The sequence below is a fragment of the Haplochromis burtoni genome, unplaced genomic scaffold (assembly GCF_018398535.1).
Source record: "Haplochromis burtoni strain Fernald_Lab_line unplaced genomic scaffold, NCSU_Asbu1 Contig_577, whole genome shotgun sequence".
Lineage (NCBI taxonomy): Eukaryota > Metazoa > Chordata > Actinopteri > Cichliformes > Cichlidae > Haplochromis > Haplochromis burtoni.
The window spans coordinates 164,471-192,235 of NW_024582938.1; the positions used below are offsets into that span (position 1 = coordinate 164,471).

Here is a 27,765-nt window from a genome sequence, read left to right on the forward strand (position 1 = left end):
CCTTCATTAGTCATTAACTATAAATATTCTTCAGTGCTCATCTTTTTGAAGGCTACTCTGCACTGCAGAAGGACGATGCTTCTTTGTGACGTTTGCACGCAGCAATGAATTTTTTTCACTCAAATTCAGCTTTTCTTCACTCAAAATAAATTTCTCCTCAAAATGCAACACTTGCACATGCAAATGTTTTTACATGCGCTCAGAATAGTGGCACAAAAATAACGCCATACCCCTCTAACTAAATCTACAGTGTTGTCAGTTTGAATGAATAGATCTGATCCAAACTATTGGAGGCTACTGAACAAATGTCCTGCAGTAATAGTTTTTTGTGATATCATAGTTCAGTATTTTTGACATATACGCTGTAAGTACTTTTTCCACAGGAATCCAGGGCCCATTACACAAACCTCAGAGCCTACGACAAATGTTTACAGTTTTTCTCAGTCGCTTTGGTGCTGTTCTCACATCACTATTAACATTTGCACAGCAGTTAGTGTATTTCTCAAAACAATTGGTGCAAACTGCAAAACCTAGTGGATAACCTGCAAAAGCAGGTCACTTGCTCAAAATCGATAATCCATTCCTGAAAAGCAAGTATTCATGTCAATGAAGCTGCCAGTGTCACCAAAATGTGAAGTCGTGACACCATCTTGATGAACAACATAGACAAATAGCTTTGTCATGTTGTCATTATGAGTGTTCAGTATTCTCTCAGTGCTTTCCAAGAAAAGGTCAGAACTCGGTGACACTACCTGAAAATGCTCAAGACAGCACTATACACTTTTTGTACTGACATCCCTGTAGTTAGGGAAGTAAGTGAGTACAAGACACTGAATACGCGTGTTTCACATTTTTATTGTGCCAAAGAAAACTCTACAGTCACTTATTTAGAATAAACATGAGAAACATCGTTTTGGTCGAGCTGTGCACAAATGTGAACAATACAACAGTGCACATTGTAACTGAACACACATGAATCACTCTGGCACATCCAGATGTTCCTGTCTGTCTGGCCACATATTTTCATCTACATCACAACAGATATAATTCCTTGCAATGCAGCGAGGAAAGTATCTCCTGGAGTGGCGACTCCACTCTCTGCATGACTCTGCTGTGATGTCGTCACATGCATCCATGGCTGCTAGCAGGGCCATTTGCACATGTGAATGCTGGTCATAAACCTCCCACCTCCAGGCACAGAAAAACTTCTCTATCTGATTAAGGAGTGGGGAGTAAGGAGGCAGATATTCAACCAGCGTTCTGTCATCTCAAACCACTGTGTGACCATGTGTGAGTGTTGAAAAGTGACATTATTCCAAACAACAACATACTTGTTGAGTTGGCCTCCACCCCACTCATTCTCAGGGACTATGTCCCAGTGAAGAGTGTCTAAAAGAGTCAGGAGATGTTGTGTATTGTATGGAGGGGAATATGGGTGAGGATGCCATTGTCTGAGATGGCTGCACACATTGTAACATTCACTCCGTGGGACATCAGTGGTTGCTCTCTGTCCAGTGTGATTTCTTCCACGCCATCTGCCTTTGGCCAGACTGAACCCGCCTCATCAACGTACGAATGTGTGCAGTGGTTTTCTGGCTTCCAGCTCCACACTTTAGAGAGAGAAATGTAACAACATTTCTTGTGTAACATAATGCATTTTGTATGTTCTGTGAGTATATACACAGAATTGCTTTTCTACTGCATGAAACTACACAGAGTAAAACAGTTTACAGTGCTGAACATTAGAGTATACATACAAGACGTGTTTTACCCGTACATCTCCTTCAGTCTTTCACTGTTGGGTTCAAATGCACTTTGTACAATTGTTTCGTGCACATTTCTTTTCTCTTGAGCACTCTGTGAATTGTTGTAATTGACATAGATCCAATATTGCCAAACACATCGTTATCCTCTATGACAGCGCTTTGAATTTCTTTCAACTGTCTTGCATTGTTTGCAGTCATCGTTACACAAATGGCTTCCTCTTGCTGCAGGGTAAAAAGGGCCCCTCTTCCACCTCTGCAAGGTTGTCTTTCAGTCCTTCGTGGTGCAGATTACAGCAAAATTACAGTAATATACACTAAACATGAGATATTATGTCCAGTACTATACATACCTGTTCTCCCTACGAAATGTTTGAACGATTGAGTTCACAGTGGTTCTTCCAACATTTGGTCGCACCCTCCGACCAGCCTCATCCATTGTGAGGCCGTGATTGACAACATGGACAACAAGTGTTGCCCTACTTTCATTAGGGATCTGCGTATGTGTTTGGCGTCTTCTCCCTCTTCCCTGGGTCAGCATCGTGGAAGAGGGGTGAGGATGCAGGGGGGACAAACTCCCTGCATCCTCACCCCTCTTCCACGATGCTGACCTTCCATTTCTGTGTCACAGAATTGTAGAAATGGTACACACCATGTCCTGCTCGGTTCATATATGCTTGCCAATTGAGGGTTCATGGGATTGATCCATGAGTAACTGTGAACAAGTGGCCTGTCATTGGTTACAACTAATACTTCCCACATCCCCTCGTCAGTGAAAGCTGAAGTTCATCTGAGAGAAATTGGTGAATTTCAGAGACTTTCCAGGAGAAAATAATAACAAAAGGTATCAAATTTGAAAATTAATTCAACAATTTTGTAAGTAAGAGACTCAAGCAATGAAATGAAGACTATTAGTTTTATTGGGAACGACTATTCAGCATCCAAGAGTAGAGTTCATTTGTTGTCGACAGCAGAGAACTGTATGAAAGCAACTGATACATGTCCAAGAGCATTTGCAGTTTGTTCAGAGGAAGGAGACACTATGATGTGCACAAATGACTAAATGTTGTGGAGGTTGCACTAAAGGTTTTGAGAATTTTCATTCTGAGCTGAGAAAAGCACCAAAGCGACTGAGAAAAACTGTAATGTTTCATGGACTGTCTCAGCGTTTGCTTGGCACTTTGATATTTTTGAGTTTACACAGCAAATCATGTTACAAACAGCAATAAATATATGAAGTATGACCATACAGTAATCATGCCGTAACCCCAGCCGGTCACAGTAGAACAGGAAGAAATCTCTGACCCCTCTAAACCTGCTTCCTGTTAAAAGGGAGTTTTTTCTTCCCACTGTTGCCAAAGCGGTTGCTCATAGGGGATTGTTGGAGTTTTCTCTGTTTTCTTTGTATTATTGTAGGGTTTTTACCTTACATTATACCATAACTTTAGGAAACTGCTGTTGTGATTCAGAGCTATGAAAATAAAATTGAATCGAATGTGTAATCTGTGTATCTGTCAGCTTAATGCAGAAAATTATCAATTATCACAATCCAAACAATAAATATAATTTTTCACATAATATACCTTTTAAAGTTACAGTGTATATAAATGTTTTTCACAAATTTACTATGGACAAAACAGGGAAACAAGACAAATGGATAGATAGATAGATAGATAGATAGATAGATAGATAGATAGATAGATAGATAGATAGATAGATAGATAGATAGATAGATAGATAGATAGATAGAGAATGATTCTTTACTGAATACTGATTGGAGCTTTTCATCTTTGATGTTGCAGGCTAGCCTTTACAGAGGAGGGTGCAGTCGCTTCACTCCCTACTAGAAAAGAGGGAGACAGGCCCCCCTTTCCTTTGCCGCAGACATAAAAAGCAAAAACTCAAATCAGCTAAAAACAGCTTTCACCCCCTTCGTGAAAAACTCACAGCAAGATGCTTCCAGGTGGCAGATGTAACTCTGACATGCAAGAATTCTCTTAAAACTGCTTCCCTGTTTACGGACTGTAAACATTTACTGATGTCATTTATTGATGTACTGTACTTATTGTTGTAAATAACAATGTGTTGATTTGAATGTTTGGATTGAAAAAGTTGAACAAAGACAGTTTTAGCCGATGTGGACCGAGCCGACCAAAAACTAGACTTTAATGAAATTCAAAGAAACTTTTGTTTTGCCCTGTGACTCGGCTCCTTTGAAGTGGCCTTTGGTGCCAGTTTAAATCTGTTTACCTAGACTCCTATATCCATATGTTCATTGCTGTGCAAAAGTCTTAAGCCATCCCTCTTTTCTTTCTGTTGTGCTTCCAAGGAGCCAGCCTTTTTTTTTTTTTTTTGGTTTTTAAAGTGGTCCTGAGCTAATTCTCCAGGCGTTCTCAAGACCTTTCAAAGTTTTTCTTTGAGCTGCTTTTTCACATATTTTCAGTCCAGTTCTTGTACCTTGACCATTTTCAGAGAAATTGTTTGTTTAAAGTCTCAGTACTCAGGGTTAGGGTTAGGCTGCTGAGTGATTGTGTGTTTTTGCTGTCAGTGACTGATTGTAAACAGAAGTTGAGCCTGCAGACTCCACCTGTAGGTAACCACTGTTGGACATGAGGCAGGTATAAAGGTTACTGGATGGGAAGCGTCTTGTCTCACTGCAGCTCAGACTGACTGTAATCTTTCTCAAACAGACTGGCAAAGAAAAATTCAGAGGAAAACTCTTGTAAATTCAGACAGATGCACATGTTGTAACTAGCCTCAGCCAGTCTGCTTTAGTGGGCTCAAATACTGAAACAAGCAACTTTTTTTGGCAAACAGTTTACTGTAAATTGCATTAAATGTAACCCAGGAAAGCTTGTCTCCTTTTGCACCCGCTGTGTGTGTGTGTGATAATATTTATGTATTTAGAGTGAGAGGGGTGGCTTCGGGTGGGTGGCTAAAGGCTGTGACCACAGTGCCCAAACTTTGGCTCTGTCTATTTATTTAGAGCATTTAGTGCCAAGCCTGACTTCCACTGCATACTCAGTGCAGAGCTGAACTGGACTAAACAGAGGATCTTAATAGAAAGGTGTAAGATTAAATGTAATATTTAATGTCTAAATGTATAATATGTTAGGATTAGTTAAATTAATATGTGCAGTATTCACAGTCTCGTGCTTTTATCTTCAGACACTCTCAGTCAAATACAAAGATACAAACAGTTTAATATGCCAGAATTAAATTTCCCATCCATTTAGCACTATGTGACCAGCTGGGCCACTTAACTTTAATATTTACTGTGAAAAATGCTGACAGTTTCAAGAAAGACAGAAAAAATATGACACTACAGTAGATTCCTAAGGAACAGCAGCACAACGATGCAAGTGGCAACAGATTTTCAATGTATTACAGTAAATTGCTGCAGTATCACAATGTTTTCTTGAACCAGTTCAACTGAAAACTGATAGCAAACTGATATCATCTTATTGTCACTGCTTTCCTGTTTATGGCCATCTCGATGCACTCAGACCTGGTCCCTGCCATTAAACCAACCATGTCAAAGGTTGGGATTTTGTTAGTTGATTACTCACTTTTACAATAATTTTGGTCACACAGCAGTCTCCAACCACCGTTCATTTAAGTCACTCAAACATAACACAGTTTGACAGGCGCAAAACTGTATTTTTGTGCCAACCAGGTGATTTCCAAGAGCTATTAGCTGAAATCTTAGCATATGTTGACATGGTGTGTCAAAATATTTGAGGAAACTGGACAAATAGAGGACAAAAAAAGACATGGCAGACCTAAAAAAATGTTATAATAGATGAACAGTGTCATGTCCTTCAGAAATAGCAACGCAAAAGCAAAGGCTTGACACAGGACCTGAGAAATGATCAGCTGATCCATGTACTATTCTCTGAAGGCTCGTCAGAATTAGGGTGGGTGCTTTTCAGTGGCAGCCATTTTTAAGAAAGGAACCAGCGAGAAAAGGCTGAGATATACCAAATTATACAGGAACTAGACTGAAAATCAGCAGCAGCAGGAATGATTAACCCAGACAACCTCAACAATGTTTCAGCAGTCTGGGACAATCTCGACAGAGAATGGAACAAAAGGCAGCAAACACTTACTGAAGAGCTTTGAATGTCCTGTAAGAGGCCTGGAGAACTTAAAAAAGTTACAATGTTACTGTGTGTATGTTGAATGTAACAACAACATTTTCCCAGGACTCCTGTGAAAAACCAAATACACCCCATGATTCAACAGCCTGTAGAATCTCCTTTAGCAGCAAGAGCTGGTTATTTTGTTTCTGTATGTCTTTACAAGTAAATCACTTTGTTGTGGAGGAATTTTGACCCACTGTTCTTCATGATGTTGCTTCAGTTCATTGAGGTTTGTGGGCATTCATTAACGGAGAGCTCTCTTAAAGTCCAGCAATAGTATTTTAAGTTCTGTCGAGGTCTGGGGATTGCAACACTTTTTTTTTTCATTTCATTAACTCTTTGCAACTGTTGCACGACCCACTTTAAGTATTAGCTGTTGCAGAGATGCCTCAGCTTTGACCCTAGAATGCTGATACACTTCATCACTTTGTTTCAGAAGTCTTGTAGTTTGTTCAGATGAAACTCTGCACACCCAAACCACACTGTTGTTTTTAGAGAGAAGAGACTTTCTTCTGCTAACTAGGACAAACAACCAATACAGGGAGTGCAGAATTATTAGGCAAATGAGTATTTTGTCCACTTCATCCTCTTCATGCATGTTGTCTTACTCCAAGCTGTATAGGCTCGAAAGCCTACTACCAATTAAGCATATTAGGTGATGTGCATCTCTGTAATGAGAAGGGGTGTGGTCTAATGACATCAACACCCTATATCAGGTGTGCATAATTATTAGGCAACGTCCTTTCCTTTGGCAAAATGGGTCAAAAGAAGGACTTGACAGGCTCAGAAAAGTCAAAAATAGTGAGATATCTTGCAGAGGGATGCAGCAGTCTCAAAATTGCAAAGCTTCTGAAGCGTGATCATCGAACAATCAAGCGTTTCATTCAAAATAGTCAACAGGGTCGCAAGAAGCGTGTGGAAAAACCAAGGCGCAAAATAACTGCCCATGAACTGAGAAAAGTCAAGCGTGCAGCTGCCAAGATGCCACTTGCCACCAGTTTGGCCATATTTCAGAGCTGCAACATCACTGGAGTGCCCAAAAGCACAAGGTGTGCAATACTCAGAGACATGGCCAAGGTAAGAAAGGCTGAAAGACGACCACCACTGAACAAGACACACAAGCTGAAACGTCAAGACTGGGCCAAGAAATATCTCAAGACTGGTTTTTCTAAGGTTTTATGGACTGATGAAATGAGAGTGAGTCTTGATGGGCCAGATGGATGGGCCCGTGGCTGGATTGGTAAAGGGCAGAGAGCTCCAGTCCGACTCAGACGCCAGCAAGGTGGAGGTGGAGTACTGGTTTGGGCTGGTATCATCAAAGATGAGCTTGTGGGGCCTTTTCGGGTTGAGGATGGAGTCAAGCTCAACTCCCAGTCCTACTGCCAGTTTCTGGAAGACACCTTCTTCAAGCAGTGGTACAGGAAGAAGTCTGCATCCTTCAAGAAAAACATGATTTTCATGCAGGACAATGCTCCATCACACGCGTCCAAGTACTCCACAGCGTGGCTGGCAAGAAAGGGTATAAAAGAAGAAAAACTAATGACATGGCCTCCTTGTTCACCTGATCTGAACCCCATTGAGAACCTGTGGTCCATCATCAAATGTGAGATTTACAAGGAGGGAAAACAGTACACCTCTCTGAACAGTGTCTGGGAGGCTGTGGTTGCTGCTGCACGCAATGTTGATGGTGAACAGATCAAAACACTGACAGAATCCATGGATGGCAGGCTTTTGAGTGTCCTTGCAAAGAAAGGTGGCTATATTGGTCGCTGATTTGTTTTTGTTTTGTTTTTGAATGTCAGAAATGTATATTTGTGAATGTGGGATGTTATATTGGTTTCACTGGTAAAAATAAATACATTGAAATGGGTATATATTTGTTTTTTGTTAAGTTGCCTAATAATTATGCACAGTAATAGTCACCTGCACACACAGATATCCCCCTAAAATAGCTAAAACTAAAAACAAACTAAAAACTACTTCCAAAAACATTCAGCTTTGATATTAATGAGTTTTTTGGGTTCATTGAGAACATGGTTGTTGTTCAATAATAAAATTATTCCTCAAAAATACAACTTGCCTAATAATTCTGCACTCCCTGTACTTGGTCTTTTTCTAATCTTGAACTTTACAGGCCTCAGTTACCACGTTACATGTTAGAGTCTGAGAAGTGGGTTTTATGCAGTTTCTCTCAGCACTCTGAACTTGGGGTGAATTTGCTGGGACACCCACTGCCTGAAAGACTGTGGCATTACGTTAACACACCTGAAAGCTCCAAACCAGCAAACTGCTAAAACTTTTATATATGTTCACATTTGCTGGGGTCTTGTCCAGTTCCCGTCTATGAACAGGAGTTTAGTTTCATATTGACTTAGATGGACTCAAACCTGACCCTCGCCTGTCCCTGCCCCTCAAGGAGCTAAAACTGCATCAGAAATGCTAAAAGAAAGTGTTGCATTATGAAACCTGAAAGGTGAGTGGAAGAGTGGGATATTTTTTTTATCTAAACTCAGCATGAATTGATTTTCTAACACAGTATGGAGGAAGAGCTGTGTCAACCATTGCAAAATGAGAACTGTTCAGTCTACTGATCATTGCCACGGTGCCCAGGAGGTCGGAGGTATCCCATTGCTGCTGAATGTCTCTAATAGACAAGTGTATAACAAAAAGCTTATATACCAATACTTCATGTTTCATGACTCCTCGTGTTCTGTGGAGGCAATAATTACATGTATGCACATGTAGGAACAACAGAGGATGTTTCTCACAATAGTGTTATGAAACTGTGGTTTTCTTTCTGCCCCCTGCTTTAATATGTATATGGTCATGATTTATGATGTTCACCATAATGATGATAAACGAATAAATCAATATTACTACTAATGACAATAAATAAACAATTAAATAATAATAAAACATTTAAAAGTGCAGCTGATCATGGCACAGTCTAGTCTTCGTATCTTGTTGCTTCTCACTCTTAAAGAAGGACACATTTTAGTTACCTGATATTTCAGTACTCTCAGTCAAATAACAAAAAGATAGTTCCATCCACACTGTTTGGTCAAACTATTTAACACCTGCACGAATATCTGTTGAATAATAATGCTGAGAGATTGCTACAGAGATGGATGTGTGATGGCTTTAGAAACATCTTTGAGAGCTGAATAAGCACCGAGCTTTTCACCACCACCAGCAGTACTGTAAGTCTCACGACCCCTAAGACACACTGAGAGAGGACGGGAACTGAATATATCTGCTCAAGTAGTTTAATAATCGCTAATGTAAATTTGTACTTTGTTTAGGTTTTCCATTTTTTGCTGCTTTCTGCTTCTACTCTGCAATATTTCAGATGCAGTTATTGTACTTACTTTAGTTACTTAACTTTTAAGCTACTTATTAATAGTATAATAATGTTTTTGATGTTTGAGTTAAGAAGTCTAAATACATTTTCCCTAAATCCAAAACAATAGGCAGCTCCTTTATGCCACAGCGTGAGCAAACGTGCAAACTCTTCTGATAACACAGGGATATTACTGTGGCTTATAAATCATCTGCTCATTTTTATTTGTTCTCTAAATCCTGTCACACATGTTGCTAATGTAGTCTAGCTCACTAGATCATTAGCTCATTGTAACCTTCTGAGACATTAGCCCTGTGGCATGTGTGTTAGTGCCAGCCAAGGCGCTGACGCTGCTTTTTTATTTTAGCTAAAAATCTCTGTTCGTATTCGGGTCAAACCAGCACAGCTCCAGATCCAAGTGACAGCAGGTCAGACATGTGTTACCTATCAATGGCCAACAGCAGGCTTTGTGCACTTTGAATATGACTATAAACTGATATGGATCCGTTTATTGTGGGTTCTGTTATCGACATCATTTATTCTCCAGTCTTGGACCTGAGGTGATGCTCACAGTAAAGGCTTGTATGAGTTCACTGTATGAACTTTAATGTAAAGTAACTCTCGTAGCAGTTTGCATAGAGTGATTTTATAGAGTTTTAGTTGATGCAATGTTATTTGCTTGATTGATTTGGTGGACTGCGACTGAAACAAGGCAGTGCGTGTTTCTGCTGTTTATTTGCTTTACTACAAATTGTTCTTAACATACTTTAGACAGTTGTGGCCCAGATGTTTGAGCCTCTGCCCAAGAATCGATAAATAAAGCGTCCACCATATCCCACCTATAGGTCATGCTAAATTTAAATTCTTTAATTCTGTTTTAGAAATTTAAGCAAACAATGATTAACAACATAAATAATAAACGAATAAAATGCTATTATTTAAATTATAATAAGTCCATTCCATGAGCAGTCTGTGTGTGTAAGATGTTGGAAGCTCAGTTATTTAATTCCTGGCTCAGTCCATGTTGACGTGTCACTGGGCATGACTCCCTCCACTGTGTCCATTTAGCATGTATTGGATCAAAAGCATATAAATTATTTCAGTAATGGTTAAAAAAAACATAGGTGCTAGCACCTTTAATGTAAAGCATTATTTAGAGGCCCTGTGCTATAACATCAGCACTGTAATAAATACAGTGCTGAATTATGTTCATACTGTTTTTCACTACAGTCTTTTCGAGTCTCACTAATATATTTTTATATCCAAACGTCCCCATTTTAACATGTTCCTGGTAGGAGAGGTATGATGCTTTTTTTCTTCCTCATTTTAGTCAATGCCTGTCTTCTTTTCACTGGGTTTTTAAACCATTTACATTTAAAGGCACTATTCTCAAGCTGCACTGCAACTCCATCACCATCTCCTCTGTACAATCTCTGAGGCATTGTTATGGTCAAAGAGCACAGTCTTCTCTCTGTAGTATATTCCACAGTGGCCTTGGTGGTGCCCCATTTGTAGGTTTCCGGGTTAGCGACTTTGCGTCCTTTGTATTTGAAGGTCAAAGTCACCTGGCCTGCTGAGTTCAGATCCAAATTGGTCTTGTACGAACTTTAGAGTTGAGTCGCCTTCCTTCCCCTCTGGCAAAGATGCAGAGATTATTTCTTCTTGACTCCAAATAATTAACCTTTCTGTAAGCTCTATTGACATTGGAGTTAATGAGAGCAGTTTGCCTCTATTGCCCAGTTTTCAAGCTTCTCCAGCCACACCTCCACTTCACTTATCGTCCCACTGTACAGCTGCTGTTTGGCAGAAGGTCTGGCAAACTTCTGGTTAATTTCTGTTTAAAATCATCCTGGTTTTTCTTTACATCACTTCTCAGACTCTTCAAATGAGCAGAGAGCTGCTTTGTTCTTAATTTTCAACTCTCCTGTCTCTTGGCTAATGTTTGTTAGGCCAACGTGCCTCTCATTTTAATTCACCTCATATATATGTAGTGCTAAATCACAGATGCCTCATGGTGCTTTATATTGTAAGGTAAGGTAAAGACCCTGCAATCTTCTTCATCCTGGCTTTGTTCCGGCTGATGCAGGGTCCGCTCTTCAGCAAAGGTTTCTCCGTTTAATTCTGTCCAAGGCGTCCTCAGGTGATGCGTTGACGGTCTTAATGTCTTCCTTGATTTTGTCCATCCACCTTTTCTTCAGTCTGCCTCGAGGCCGGAGACCCTGCAATAATGCAAAGAAAATAGAGAAAACAGTCATATGACCCCAATTTGAGCAAGTATTTTGGCGACAGTGGGAAGGAAAAACTCCCTTTCAACAGGAAGAAACCTTCAGCAGAACCAAGCTCAGGGAGGGGCGGGGCCATCTGAGAAAGACAAGATGTCAGTCAGTTCTCAGAACTCAGGAAGTTCCCCTTATATGACCTCCAGATGTTTCCACTCAGTCCAGCACTCAGAGAAAACCAGGGTGTGTGGTGTGCAGTGTTGGGTAAGTTACTTTAAAATAGTAACTTAGTTACATTACTAGTTACTTCTCTCAAAAGTAACTCAGTTACTTCAAGTTACTCGTTACTTTCAAAGTAACTAGTTACTAGGGAAAGTAACTTTGGTTTTACTCAGAATTCTCTTGTTAATGTGTTGCTTCCATAACTTTGCCAGTCTTCTAGCTTGCTTACTTGCCACAAGTGCACTGTGCCACCTACCAATAGAAAGGAAAAGATAATGTGCATATTTCCACGAGAGAAATCCCACGCCTGGACCGTCATTGACTGCTGCCATGATTCTAGCCTACGTCACAGCGTCATGTGCGCCTTTTACATCCAACACAAAAACTGCAGTCGTGGTGCTTTCGATTGTACTCAGAACTCAGAAATTCTGCCTTCTGAATAGGAAGATGTAGGTAACACCAGACTGCAGATGAGCTGCATACAGGGCTGGACTGGGACAGAAAATTGCCCGGGCATTTTGACTAGAGACTGGCCCACCATTATAGGAAAAATCATAAAGCCTTTGAATGAAAATAAACACTGTTGTGACAGTGATGTACACTGTTCTGATGGTATATATGCATCAATCTATCAATCGTTTGTTGTAAGATTCAGATAATTATTTTTTAAAAGCTAGACATTTTAAATGAGAATAAGAAAGAAAAGTATTTCTTTGTGCCCCCCTCTCCCTGTTAATGCCCTACATGCCCCCTGGCAACACTTTGCTAGATCCGCCCCTGCACAGTTACCAGCTGTCAGCTACCTAAAAAAGGATCCTGGTGTTATTTGTCTCTCAGAAACAGTTCATAACTTCCCTTCAACTCATTCATGTCACCTAAAAGGTAAACCTGTTTCTCCATCACAGCTCTGATGATCCAGTAAGGACATCTCCTGGTTTCATCTTCATGTTTCCCTCTCACCAGATAACCAAACCATATCATGACCAGCAGCTTTACAGCTGTGGCTCCAGCAAACATCAGCTGATACTAGAAATTAATATTAAATAAATTCTAACAACAGCTGATCAAGCTTAAACGTGCTGCTGTTGTTTAGCGCGACATCCGCTGGTTTCCTCTTTCGGCGCAAAGTGAGCGATAAACAAACAAGAGAGCACGATCAGCTGATCATTGATCAGTTTTCATGATTGAAGTAGAAACGGGAGAGGGAGGGGGGAGAATGAGAGAAGAAGAGGCAGCTGTGCAGCAAAGACACAGAATAACTCCAGCTTTGTGCTTTTTCATTGTAGCTGAATTACGGGACAAACTGTTCCTTTTCACCTCAATAAGAAACGCGTAATATTTTCTCTGAATACCAGACGGGACGGTTGGCAACTCTAATAACTTATGAACAAAATAAAGTTCAACATCATTTAACTTCATAGCACCACCCAGCTGTATAGAAACTCCGTCATGCTAGCTAGCACGCAGTACGGAAAAAGTCAGAATAACGAAAATAAACTCCACCTAAACTTGGTTCATATCTGACCCAGAGAGACTGCAGGTCATAACTTCTTACCTGAAGTTCAGTTCACACTTGGACCGGCGGCCGCCTCGGGTCTCTTTTCCTTCTGCGTCCCTTTTCCTTCATCCACCTGCTGGCCTCCACCACTTGCTAATGTTACTGAATCTGTGGAAGCTCCGCGATAGCCACCACACGAAGTAACGAGTAACGACCCTATCTAAATCCCAGTAACGACTAACGCGTTCCTGATTTTGGCATAATAACTAGTTACCGTGCTCGTTACCACAATAATAACGTAGTTACTGTAACACGTTACTTAATAACGCGTTAGTCCCAACACTGGTGGTGTGTATATCTATTCGTGTCGATTGTGAGTGTGTGTGTGTGTCAAACAGGGAGCATGTCCTGAGACGCCCTCACAGTTCTCCATAAGTGTGTTTGTGAACGTGCGTGTTTTACATAACTATGTGCATGTTGTTATTCGCCTGAATATGTCCAAGTGACTGGAACAGGCCCTGCTGGACCCACCAGATCGAGAGGTGTAAATACACTAATGGACAGCTTAAGCAGATAGAAAGAATAATACAGACCAACAATAGACTGAATTAAAGTGATGATAATCTATATACATTAATATCTAGCTCAGATTAACAAGGATATAATTAAACCTGGAATGCAGGATTCTTCTATAACCATAAATGATAAATGATAAACCATAAGTGATGCAAAAGCAATAATACTAAGTGTGAATAATACCACAGAGACACTGAAATAATATTCCACCTGATACTACCTGATCCGAACCGTAAACCCGATCGGTACCACGCATGCGTGAAACTTACGTCACTTCCTCTCTTTGCCAACATTGTGACAGTTAATATATTTGAATGACACGGTTAGCACCCGGTTAGCTCCTAGCATTTCTCGACAGCTCTGCCTCTTTTTCGACTGCCCGGGACATTTAAAAAATGGATAATCCGTAAAACTAATTCATTCTGTTCTCCCCAACAGAGAGCGTCCCCCGATTGAGCAACAGCGAAAATAAGAAGAATGGCGCCGAATTACAGAGTTAATAATACAGACTTAGTAATATGTCACGTAAAGATTCATCAGCCAGATGAAGTGTTTACTGACAACTGACAGCGGACATCATCATCATTATTCCAACAATCCTCTCCGCACGGACGAGCATAAACACACTCGACTATCAATAAATCAAATTTAACACATACACACACGATTTGTAATGACAATAGTTCAGTTTACAATAGGGTTCATTTGCTCGGTCAGCAGGAGGCAGTATCCTCGTACACTGGGGAGTAAACTGCCATTAAATGAAACAGAAGAAGAAGAAAACATTGCACATGCGCGGTACGGATCGGGGAGTCCTGATCTGTAACTATCTTTTTTTTTTTTTTTGTGTACATTATATTAAAATGTTTCATTACTGCAAACATTGTAAGAGATGCTTATTATTGTTAACAGCTTAATCAGAATCAGAATCAGAATCAGAATGGGGTTTATTGCCAGATGTTGAGGTTTACAACATTAGGAAATTGCTGCGGTGCTTCAGTGCAAACAATAAGAATTAAAGTGCTATGTAGAAAGAAAGATATGAGCATGAGATATACATGAGAATAAGAATTATGAGTGCTACGTAGAAAGATATATACATGAGTGCAGGTGGTGATCAGTGCCAAACATGAAATGATGCAGTGACACAGCGTAGGGTCATGTGTTAGTGGTGGGGACAGTCATGTGGTTATTGTTCATGTGTCCAACAGCAGAGGGGAAGAAACTGTTCTTATGGCGAGAGGTTCTGGTGCGAATGGACCGGAGCCTCCTGCCTGAGGGGAGCAGGTCAAACAGACTGTGTCCAGGGTGAGAAGGGTCAGCTGAGATCCGGGCTGCACGCCGCAGTGTCCTGGAGGTGTACAGGTCCTGCAGAGATGGGAGTTTGCAGCCAATCACCTTCTCAGCAGAGCGCACAACACGCTGCAGTCTCTGTTTGTCCCTGATAGTGGCTCCAGCGTACCACACGGTGATGGAGGAGGTGAGGATGGACTCGATGATTGCAGTGTAGAATTGCATCATCGTCCGTGTTGGCAGGTTGAATTTCTTCAGCTGCCTCAGGAAGTACATCCTCTGCTGGGCTTTCTTGATGGCGGAGGTGATGGTGGGCTCCCACTTCAGGTCCTGGGTGATGGTGGTACCCAGGAAGCGGAATGAGTCCACAGAGGTGATGGGGGTGTCAGTCAGGATGATGGGGGGGAGTGGGGCTGTGAGCTTCCTGAAGTCCACAATAATCTCCACTGTCTTCTGGGCATTCAGCACCAGGTTGTTGTGGCTGCACCAGGTCACCAGACGTTCAACCTCCCTCCTGTAGGCAGACTCGTCCCCGTCCGAGATGAGCCCAATAACGGTGGTGTCATCTGCGAACTTGATTAGCTTGACAGACTGGTGGGTGGAGGTGCAGCAGTTGGTGTACAGGGAGAAGAGCAGAGGAGGAAGAACACAGCCCTGAGGGGAGCCAGTGCTGATGGTCCGGGAGTCCGAGACATTTTTTCCCAGCCTCACATGCTGCTTCCTGTCCGTCAGGAAGTCAGTGATCCACCGGCAGATGGGATCAGGCACATTCATCTGGGAAAGCTTGCCTCGGAGATGGTCTGGAAGGATGGTGTTGACAGATACTCTGACTCGTAACTATCATCAAATGCTTCGATTGGAAGTAGTGGCCTTTCACACATGCGTGGTACTGATCAGGTTTCCGGTACAGATCGGGTAGTGACAGTGAGAAAGGTGTCTGAAGAAGAAACACCCAGTGCATCATGGGAATCCCCCGGCAGCCTACACCTATTACAGCATAACTAAGGGAGGATTCAGGGTCCCCTGGTCCAGCCCTAACTATATGCTTTAGCAAAAAGGAAATTTTGAAGCCTAATCTTAAAAGTAGAGATAGTGTCTATTTTTAAATACTCCAGGAACCAAGTCCTCAAGTGAGGTGATCTTGTTTGTACTGTTCCTTAGCCACCATCATCTTCTCTTTTGTGGTCCACCCAAGTGTTTTCTAAATTTACCCTGCAGCGTGTATTTATGATGACCAGCTTTCACTGTTCTGGCTTAAGGTATGCAAGTTTTGAGGTACTTGTAGGCTTGGCTGTCAGAAGCTCTTAAACCCAGCAGCTTATCTACCCATGATGCACACCTAAAAACAACAAAAGTTGTCCAAAGTGTTGTATAGCCAAAAGAATTTAATCACATAAAATAATTAAACCAATTTGTCAGATTATTTAGAAATTGCTTTCTAAATGATCACATTTCACTGAAAAACTTGCCTGTATAACAGAAAGTAGTAGAGATCTGCAGAAATATCTCTACTACTCCATGTATAAAAATGTGCTTTCAGTGGTGATGGGACATCTCCTTCTTATAACCACCATGTAAATAATAAATAATACAACACATGTGTTCAACTATCTGTGCTCTTCCAGTCACACACACGAATGTTTGCTTTGATCATTGAAAGAAATGTAGAAAGAAATGTAACAGAGTATTATTACCAACTCTGTGTGTGTGTGTGTTCCTCTTCAGGAATCCAAAAGAGGCTGGAAATGATTAGGAGTGATGTGTGTTTTAAACCTGTGACATCAGTCCTCTTCACAGCTGTTCGGTGTCCTGTTTACAGATGCCCAATGCTTAAGCCAGGAATTTTAAAAAAGCAAAAGAATTATTTACAAATTAATATTGACTGTAAAGAAAATCATCATCATCATTGTGCATTTCATCATTTGAATTTGGTGACAGAGGCGGACAGTTTGCTTTGTTATTGTGTTCAAATGTATCTGTGATCATCGTATCAAAGCAGATCTAATGACTTTTGAAAATATAACAAAAGATCAAATAAATCCAGCGGTTTCCTTTTTCATATTGCTGCTTTTCTTAGTGTTAAAACTTTACAGAAATGAACTCAATGTGTTTCTATGTGTATGTGCTGTGCTTGGTTAAACTGCAGCATGTTTGAATGGACTTCTGCCCACAGTGCAAAGACTTAGTGGAGTTAGTCTAAGTCGTCCTTTGGCTCTGTGTTTTCACCCTACAACAGCCTGGAGATTTATCCGGGCTCCAGCCCGTCTCTGGATGGATGGATTGATGCATTTCACGAATTCATTTTTTATTATGATGTTTGGGAAGATTTAATAGGGTCATAAAAGTCACAAAGCAAACACAAAACTTTGTGAAGACACATGACTTAACGTTATGTTGACATCTGTTGTCTTGAGAATTTGACTAAACTTACATGGACTCAAGTTATTGACACGTTTTGATTTATTTTTGTTACCCATTCAGTCAGTTCACACTTCAGCTGACACATTTACAACACATGTACAACACATATCTCTCTACAACACAAACACCGGAGGCTGTGATTGTGGCAGCAACACAACGCATTTAAAGGCCTCGTTTGTTTGGATAAAGCCACAGAGGGAGACGTCTGTTTGACTGTCACTGATGTTTATGTCACTTTGTCAGGTTTTAAATTGTGCTGATCTTGTGTTGTAATGTCACAAGTTATTGTCAGTAGATTTTCAGACATAAATGTTTTGGTAGTTGAAATGTGTGTCAGCGTTTGTTTGTTTGTTTGTTTGTTTGTTTGTTTGTTTGTTTGTTCTGTATGATGTATTCTTGGTCTGCTGTGGTTTATTCTAAACTTTTATATTTGATTGCCTTTTTTCCCTCATAAGATATTTTTGTGATACATACAAGCAGTAATCAATAAACATCCCCCTGAAATTACAGAGGTTCTGTTAACATCACAACATATTCCAGTAAAACTCAAATCACTATTTCTTCCAAGCTTAAAGGTTTCATTTTACTCCTAAATGAAATATTACAACATAAGGTTCATTTTATTTAAATATTATTTATATTCTGTCATTTATGTTCATTGTGACCAGTCAAAAGCTTCAAGTGTTACAGATGAACACAAACAAAACAGAAAACTAGATTCTGTGATCTGTTCCAACCAAATAAAATAAATATTTACACACAGTGAAATCTCCAGAGAATATACTGAATCATTTCTTTTGTATGAAACAGAAACCTTCTGTATATATCCTCAGTACAAATTTCAAAGACCAAAACAAGACTGACGCTCCAAGGCAATCAATCATTATCTTTACAAAGTGCTCTCCTGTTTCAGGGAGAGATCGTAACATGAGTCTTTAATCAGACATTTCCGACTGTGCATACTTTTTCTTTACGACAAACTAGGCTGTCGCATTTGTGGCATCACTCTGTCTCAGAGACAGTGTCTGACATTTTGCAGCAAATCACAAGAACAGTCGTCTCAAGGTGCTTTAGAGAGAAAACCACCAAATTAAATGGCATAAAGAACACAAAAGTATGAATCCATCCTGCCTTTAGTCAGTGGTTCCAGCAGGTGGTAGCGTTTAATGATGTGGAGAATATTCTAAGCTAGCCAAGAACGCAGAGTGATGCTGAAGCTGAGGAAGTGCTGACCCAGCACCGTGATAACCTGAGCTGCTGCTGAACAGCAGTCAGGCTGCAGCTTCCGGTTCTACCTGTTCATGTTGCTACAGTAGAATCACCGTGACAACCGTTATGAAGTCTCTTTGTGCTGGTTTTCATCTTTGCTTTGTGCTCATACCGACACGCTCAGAGAAAGATCACGTGTGAGGTCATCGGGATGGATTGTGTTGGTGTGTGTGACTGTAGCCTTCAGGTTTATATTGTTCAGTGGTAACTATGTGACAGTGTTCAGATCATCTTACAGAGTAACTGGAATTATGGCACGACGGGACCACAGAGACATCTTTATTTTTACACTGGTCACACCACCACAGCAATCCTGTCAACCCTGCTTCCCCGTGATTTAACACCGCGGGCGTGATCTGCAGATGGCGCGCAGGTGCAGCCACACGGCACCACAGACCACGCCCCACCACACATCCCCATCGCCCGACTGAGGTCGGGGAGCCATCCGGCCAAACCTACTCCCCCCCGGCCTCCAACCTGATGACAGGGCAGTGTCTCTTGCGTAGGCCGCCTAAAGTCTCCAGCGGTGATGGCAACGCTGGTCCGGAGGCCGGGCACGCCCGGTACCTGGAAAACCGGCACGACCGTGTAGGCACAGCCGTGAGCACCGCTGCGCCCCTCGTCTGCCGCCTCCGGCTGCTGAAGTGCCTCACTCGGCTCCTCCACCACCGTCGTGACACCCCTGTAGGGGTGGCGCCCAGGCCCAGAGCAGCGCCGCCAGATGCCCAATCCTTTTCAGGTGGCGCTCGGTCTGGTCCCGCAGCTCTTCCTGCTGGCGACGCACCTCCGCCACCTGCTCCCACTGGATAGCCGCCGTGTCAGCCATGATCTGGGACAGCTCCTCCCTTCTCTGGCTCTGTTGTGGGCCACAGATCCGTGTTTTGAGCCATCTTTATTTTTACACTGGTCACACCACCACAACAACCCTGCTTCCCCGTGATTTAACACCGCGGGCGTGATCTGCAGACGCCATGCAGGTGCGTCTGCACGGCACCGCCTACCACGCTCCACCACAGTAACATGAAAGTAACGAATGTCTTTATCCTGGGGAATTACTTTTAAGACAAGTGTTCTGTGTAATATGTGCATTCACTTTTTTAACATCACCGATCACAACAAAGCGGGGAACACCTCCAACATGCACGAATGTTCGATCACACTGCATGTAGTTAATGTGCATGGATGTAATGTCTTTGATATGCCGCTGAGAGGTGATGGTGACCCTCAAACTGGAGCCAATGAGAATTGATAAGTGATATTGATAATGAATAATCACTAAACTCTTATCAGTTCCCATCCGTGTTCATTGTTGCTCTGCTTCTCTAAAAGGAGCTGCAGCCTGCAGAATTCCTTGGACCCTTCTTTCCAACACAACCTCGTGTCATATTCAGTAACGCTGTCATTCAAGTTCTTCTTAACATTTTCTGTTTTCATTTATCTCACTAACACTGATAACTTTGTGAACCCTGGACAACCTCTGCAACTTTCTCCTGGAAAGCCAGGACACTGTGTAAAAACATGGTGAATATAAGAAATAACCACGTTCTTAGTAAGCTGTGGACTTACCAACTGTTCTAAGGAACAGCCAGTAACATTACTCTACACTTCATTACAGTAAAGCAGCTTCAGGTGACAGTTATAAATCACAGAGAATAATTTAATTCTCAACAAAAAGCACAAAATAAAAAACATGAGCCATACAAAAGCTGTTAGTGACTGTTGAAAGTTCAAATATTAGGTTGAACTCCTGCTGCTGTTGTAACTGTGCTTTTATAAGCTTGCAGGAAAGAAATCCTCCAGCATATTTTCTTCTCAGTGGCTGGATACTACAGTAGATTATGCTCATGATGCGTACAGTAGAGTGTAAAAGCCAGTGAAGATGTGCAGCTTATTTACACTGACTTGCTTATTTTCTGTGCTCTTGCCCTCTTCTTTTAGTAAATAAACGAAACAGTGAGTACAGATGGACACCTGCTAAAAAAAAGAGAGAAGATCACCGTGGACACAGAAGGACACTAACAGAGATCAACTAAAAGAAAAAAATGGCCTTCTGTCAAGAATTAAGGGGATGGACAAAGGGCCTGCTTTGTAAGGCCGGACCTGGACCGCTGAGTCTGTAGCCTGGGAGCAGAGAGGAGCCGACCAGCTCCAACTCCTGAAAAACAAGCCTTGCTGAGTGTTAGAGACCAAATAGGAAGGTCACGATAAAACATTTTTATTTTTGTAAACTTTTTTAAGTTTATGGTTTCTGAAAAGATCAAACATCACTCTGTGTATATACATATTATATACCATATGTGTGTATTATATAAGTATGTTTAAAAAAAGAAACTGTGTGCAGTTCAAAGAGGAGATGAGGAGACGCTAGCTCCCCGTGACTTTTGAAGGTCAGCCACCATGCCCCACATGTCTTCTGCTGGGTGTGTGTGTGTGTGTTAAGGTGTGTGGGGCAACTGGTCCAGCAGGCCTGTCACTACATAATGAGATTACAGCTTTTTGAGCCTGTCTTCCACTAATAACGTCTGTATCGGTCAGAAAATCTGCCTTTTAAATCCAAAAATACACACAGATAAGAAAAAGGGTTAGGGTTTCCTCTACAAGCTCGACTCAAGTTCCAGCGAGGTGGGACATTAATGACAGGCTGCCTGATGTCACCACAGTCTTGTGGTTTTACTGTGCCGTGGAGTAAAAACTGCTCTTGTGCATTGTGTTGGCACAGGCAGGGTAGGGCTGGGAACAGAGAGTGGGTAAAAAATGAAAAGTGGAAATGATGATGTGCTTCAACACAGCCTTCAGCTTCCACCACTCAAAAGGACTAAGAGAGGGGTTAAAGTGAAAAGTCACACAGTGACAGCAAGTCTGTGTAAACTCTTCTGTTTCTATGGATTCCTGCTGACATCCTTCTGTATTTACACATTGTACTAAAAACACAGCCATGGTGCAGAGTCAGCTGTTGTCATCTACTATTGTTGTAGTCATTGTACTGGCAGTAAGAAGAAAGTATTTATATATAAATATAGTCATTTGTGATCTCCACCTCCTGGACATACGTTTGATTTTTCAGCTTTGACGCAGGACGTGGTGTAAGTGTGATGATGTGTCGTTCTTTCATGTTTCTCTTTTGTTCAGCTACTGAATGTAACTTAAACTTTTTAGGCAGATGGTGTTTTTTATGTGCTTCAAAAGAACAAACAGTATTCTGTATATTTATTACACGTGTAAATGATATAGTAACATGTTTCTGATAATATGCTGGACCTCCTCCTCACGATCACGTCATGTCCCAAAGGTGAACAGACATGTCCTGCTGAAGTGTGAAGTACTACAGAGAGTTTTAGTTGTTTGGTTTGTCTTTGTGTAGCTGAGTCGTAGTGTCATCGTGGTGCTGAGGGTAATGCTGTGGTGAGGAACAGGACAACAAAGAAACACGAGACCAGTCTGAGGTGGGGAAACTTTTAGCAGTGCGTCCTGTTGGAAATGGAGACGCTCTGCTGCAGGACGCCCACATGCACTTGTTTGATTTGTGGGTCGTAGCATGTTTTACCACATTTATGGATATGACGACACTGAAACCTTTACATCTTTATTTTAATTCAGAGGAGGATTTGAGTCTCACTGCACTCTTACTTTAATGCATAGCACTTGGTAATGTAGGTAACATGGTCTATAAGACTAAGTGATCCCATGGACAGTACTCATTTACATCAGTTAATAAAGTGATGGAGGTGGAAACAACTGAAAGGCCACAGTAATCTAACTCGGTGTGACAGAACGAAGGCAACCCAAGCTCATGCTGAGTGTGAACAATTGGCTCTTTGTCTTTTGTCCTTTTTGGACCAATTCTGTCTTTTTAAGCTGATCACTCGCTGGCCTTGGAGTGCCTTTAGTGCTGTGACTCCGTTCTTATGACCGTGGTGATATCATGTCTCCATCATGTTGATGACTGTCCCGGAGACCCAGATTTTACTTCCTCTCCTGTTTTTCTGGTGTTTCAGTGAGGCAGATGTTTGTGTGACAGGATGCACTGTTACACTGTTAGTGCTGCATTTCTTTCTCCTTCACGCAGTGAAAGACTGGTTGTCCGTACTGTTCTCTACATGAATGTCTAAAAACTCTTTCAAAGACTAAATGAGCATCTGTGAATGTGTCTACAGACAGATTTTTTAACGATGCCTCTACCACACCCTCAGCGTGCCACTGCTGAGTTGTTCATCTGGGAAAAAGCTTCTGCAGTGGGATCAGGCAGCTGGACATGAACTGGGACTTAACAAAAAATATTCTAACGATGTCAATCTTAGCAGAGATCAGGTTTCCTCCGATCGCTGCTGTGTTATTCTAATTGTAATTTACTTTTGTTCTTTTTTTCCTTGTTGTTCTTTCTCTTGGCTTGTTTACATGTACTGTATATGATGTTCATCTGTTGCTGGATGGAGAGATTATCTAAAGGTCTGAAGTAGCTTTTAACTCTAGCTGTGGTATTCCCCTGTGGCATGGCCTTTTACCCTCGTCCTTCCCTTCCCCAATCAGAAAATGTGATGTTTGCATTAAGTACACGTACTCAGCAACGAGATATAAAAATCCTCGGGCTTCCTACCAAAACTACTCCCATTTGTTTCTATTGTGTATACCTCAGATACGAGCCCTAAAGCAGCTATTACTCTTAAAGCTCCTGGCAACCAGACCTCATTTACCTCCTCTCCCCCTCTTCCACACTTGAGCCCAACATCCACCCATAAGCCAAAACCACACCTACCTCCCCCGTTAACCCACTGACCTCCACCCTAAAGTCACAGAATACTTGCTGCAAAGACACGTTCTGACAGGTTTAAACTGAAGGACACTACATAAGCCCCGATCCTGCATACAGTTGGTCTGTGGGTGTTTCACCAGTACTGGGATTTGACAACATTTTATTTAAATATCTCATTTTTATCTCCCTACAAGGAGTTATCAAATCTTATAGACAGATAGAACTTTATCAATCCCCCGGGTAGGTTCCTCCGGGAAATTCAGTCATCATCATTATTATTATTATGAATATTATTATTGAGAGTTGTCTTTTAAATACCTCAGTGAGGTTAAGTTATATTGTGATTCATCTCTGTCCTTAATTACTTTAACGCCCACATTATCCAAATAATAATAAAAGATGTCTCTTATTTGTTTCACACAACATCAGGCTCAGTGAGCACAAATCCAAGAACTATGCACAAAACAAAAGCTGGAAGATATTTTAGAGTACGTACATGTATATAACTTAACCCATGCAAGTGAAAACGTGAAGTCCTTACTGGAGTCCTTTGATCAGCCCACTAACTTAGCCTGGAGTGTTGTTGTAAATGTATAGAAATTATACTGTGATCTGCAATATTTACTCTTTACATAACCTTTACAGTATTTCCAACAAGTGTTCTTTCTTGAGTAGGCTACCAAACTGTTTCCAATTCAGAAAACACACGAACAACAATTTAAAGTTGTCATTAGCAGCAGAACCAACTGTTAATTGGAATAACAATGTTATTGCTATAGAAGATCAATATTATTGGCATTTAGATTTGTTACCCATATGCCTCACTTTAACTATGCACTTCTTTCTAAATCTGTTTATGAAATAATTTGGGACAATGGAAGCCAGATCTAGGGCACCTGCTAAAATGGCCCAGGAGATAACGGTAGATTCTCAGCCTCGAGTCTCTGCTGTCACTGTCTTCTCTACACCATTTCTTCCATTTTATAAAAAAAACAACATCAAATAAAACATAATAAAGAATTTCTAACTGCTCTCGAGTGGATAAGCTCGTGATTTTTCCCCAGTGTTCTCCTCTGCTCCGCCAAACACACAAACCCCTCATAATTGTTACATGTGTGCATGAAACAATACTCAAACTAATCATTTCAAAAATGTTGCTGATTTCACCTGTCAGTAAAAAAAAGGGGTGTTTTACAGTACGGCAGAAAACTGAAAACGATTTGGCCTTGACGGTTGGTTTTCAGTCAGGATAAATGCAGACGCTAGTTCATTTCTAGTATGTCTGAAGTTTTATTCAAAATAATATAAATTTCAAACGTATGCACACACGTCAGAAATGCAAACAAAAGACTGTCCTGAATGAATTTGTATCCGGTGATATGATCTGTTTCTCTTCAGCAGTTTTGACTTAAATGATCTGGTTGCCTTTGAACGTTTTTCACTCCTGAATGCCAACAGCCTCCCGGTCCTATGCAGATCCCAAAGCACAAAGGTTTGACTGGTGACTATGGAGTAAAATTTGAAGAAAAAAAGACCTAACTTACATGTTTGCATTTTTTTAGTCTGCTTTTATTTATGTGTTCGAGGCTCCAGTGTTTTCTTCTACTCTTTATGTATCAGTTATTCTTTATGTCAAGAGCAAAAACCTGTATTAATGTGTACAAAGAGACTTTTAATGTGAGACTGAACCTGTGCAAGTGACACTGTAGAAGTACACGTGTGTCTGTGTACTTCTACAGTGTGTGTGTGCGTGTGTGTGTGTGTGTGTGTGTGTGTGTGTGTGTGTGTGTGTGTGTGTGTTGGATGGTATTTCTTTAACTGGTTGATTTATGTGTGCTTTTAATGTGCTTCAAAGAAACAATACTATTTATTACAATATTCGTACATTATTATCACAGTTATTATTACAGTTATTACTAACATGATTATTAATAAACATTTCTTTCCCCTGAAACTCTTCCATTGATTGACTTGGTTTGGGTCAGCGGCATTAGTTGTGTTACAGCAAGCCTGCAGTTGGTGACTGAATATTATGAGATCAGTTCAGTTCAGCTACCTAACATACATAGGTCAAATTAAATGGTAAAATAAATATGAATATGTACTCACAAGCCACTTAGACATACCTGTTCAACTGATCATTAACAAAATATCTAATCAGCCGATCACATGGAAGCAACTCAGTGCATTTAGGCATGCTGACACGGTTGTAAGAACTTGCCTACCTCGTAATTAAACTTAAGAATATGGAGGAAATGGGATTTAAGTGGTGCAACAGTTTCTAGAGGTCAGAGGAGAATGGTGAGATGGCTTCGAGCTGCTAGGAAAGCAACAGTAACTCAAATAACACTCATTACAACCAAAGTATGCAGAAGAGCATCTCCACAGGCACAACATGTCACACCATGAAGCAGATGGGATACAGCAGCAGAAGAGCACGTCAGGTGCCAATCAGAAGAATGGGAAACTGAAGCAACAGTTTCTCTTTGGGTGCCCAAAACTGTACAATAGAAGAAACAGGTTACAAATTTGGCACAAAGAACACAAAAGCACAAAGTGAGCATTGTTTGACCGCCACAGTCTGCTTGACCCTGTCCATCCTTTTCACTTCACTTTGATTTCCCTGTCAGGACTCTTGCTGCAGCATTTTGGATTAGCTGAAGGCTTTTCAGGGAGTTTTTAGGACATCCTGATAATAATGAATTACAGTCGTCCAGCCTGGAAGTAATAAATGCATGAACTAGTTTTTCAGCGTCACTCTGAGACAGGATATTTCTAACTTTAGAGATGTTGCACAAATGGAAGAAAGCAGTCTTACATATTTGTTTAATATGTGCGTTGAAGGACATGTCCTGGTCAAAAATGACTCCAAGGTTCCTCACAGCGTTACTGGAGGCCAAGGTAATGCCATCCAGAGTAAGAATCTGGTTAGATACCATATTTCTAAGATTTTCAGGGCCGAGTACAATAACCTCAGTTTGATCTGAATTAAGAAGCAGAAAGTTAGCGGCCATCCAGGTCTTTATGTCTTTAAGACATTCCTGCAGTTTTCTATACCACTGCAGTGCAGTAGTATAGGAAAGACCAAGAAGCTGAGAATACCAGTGTGCTGTGTGAGAAACATGCAACCTGAGACAATAAGGAGACAGTAATTTAAATTTATATAGTTATACTCGTACTATGTTAGTGTATTATGATTGAGAAACATGGAGTTATGAAAGGAAAAGTATTCCTTTGTAACTGAGTTTAAAAGAGATGCTGTTGAAAGCGTCATGATGTCCATGTGAGGTTGAGCTGATGAAACATTCTGTTAATGTACAATAGCAAACAAACTGAATAAGAGATGAGGGAAAGTATATATTTATATAAGACTGAATACTCATATGTGATTAATGTAAGAAATCATATTAACATACAATACAGGAAAGAAGAACATGTAATGATATTATTCTTTTTATTAATATTATCATACGTTTTAAATTTGTTTTAAATCATGTTGACGTCACAGAGAGAGCAAGGATGTGAACATTGGCTGATTGGATGTCAGCAATGATGATGATTGGATATCCCAATGAATGACCACAGTCCAGAAAGAGACGGGAGTGAAAGAACGACAAGGTAAAAAGTTTTGTGCAAAAGAGATAAGTTGATCTTCAGAAGATTGGATCTAAGAAGTTAACGTTCAAAATATTTCAGCAGACGCCAGAGGCAGGGCTCTAGACTCACCTTTTGCCACAGTTGCACTGGTGCACCAGCACCAGTTAGGCACACACAATTTTTTCAACCTCAGTGAGTTTTGGTTGGAGAGAGATAAAACCATCAGAATCAAGCGCAAAAAAGACATAAACACAAAGCGCGGACCCGACGCATCAGAGTCAGCGAGCTGTCAACTTTCAGCCCCGACGGCGTGTCCGTGTACACTGTAAAATCTAATTAGTTAGTTCATAGAACTCAAAAAAATTAAGTAAAGCTTACTTAAGATGACTGTTAGGACAACTTATTCATTGCAAGTCTGCAGTATTAAGAATAACTGGATATTTCTGACTGTACAATACTAATTGTTTACCTACTGACAAACATTTCAAGTTCAACTAAATGAAAAAACAATGTGTGGTAACCTGAATATGATTAAAAATAATTAACAACACTTTTTGTAATGATGTTAAAATGAGCCCAACTTTTATTTTCAAACACAACAAAGTATAACAGCCAACATACTGGACACTGTTCTGCTGAACAACAAACAATTATATTTCCATCACTGTTATAATC

General features: G+C 40.9%; 1 protein-coding gene across 4 annotated transcripts in view; it reads left to right on the forward strand.

Moving 5' to 3' along the window:
- Positions 1-26,197, forward strand: part of LOC102306604 (RNA binding protein fox-1 homolog 3) — a 131,313-nt gene extending 105,116 nt beyond the window's left edge. For 2 of the 4 annotated variants that reach the window (XM_042214507.1, XM_005948440.2), the window contains one exon: positions 20,682-26,197. In XM_042214507.1, the coding sequence (XP_042070441.1) occupies positions 20,682-20,688 (7 nt within the window). In that variant the 3' untranslated portion in view covers positions 20,689-26,197. Of the gene's footprint in view, positions 1-3,565; positions 6,540-20,681 lie in introns of those variants that run through there. The other 2 variants (XM_042214505.1, XM_005948439.2) reach the window with 1 other exon arrangement.
- The last annotated feature ends 1,568 nt before the right edge of the window (positions 26,198-27,765 follow it).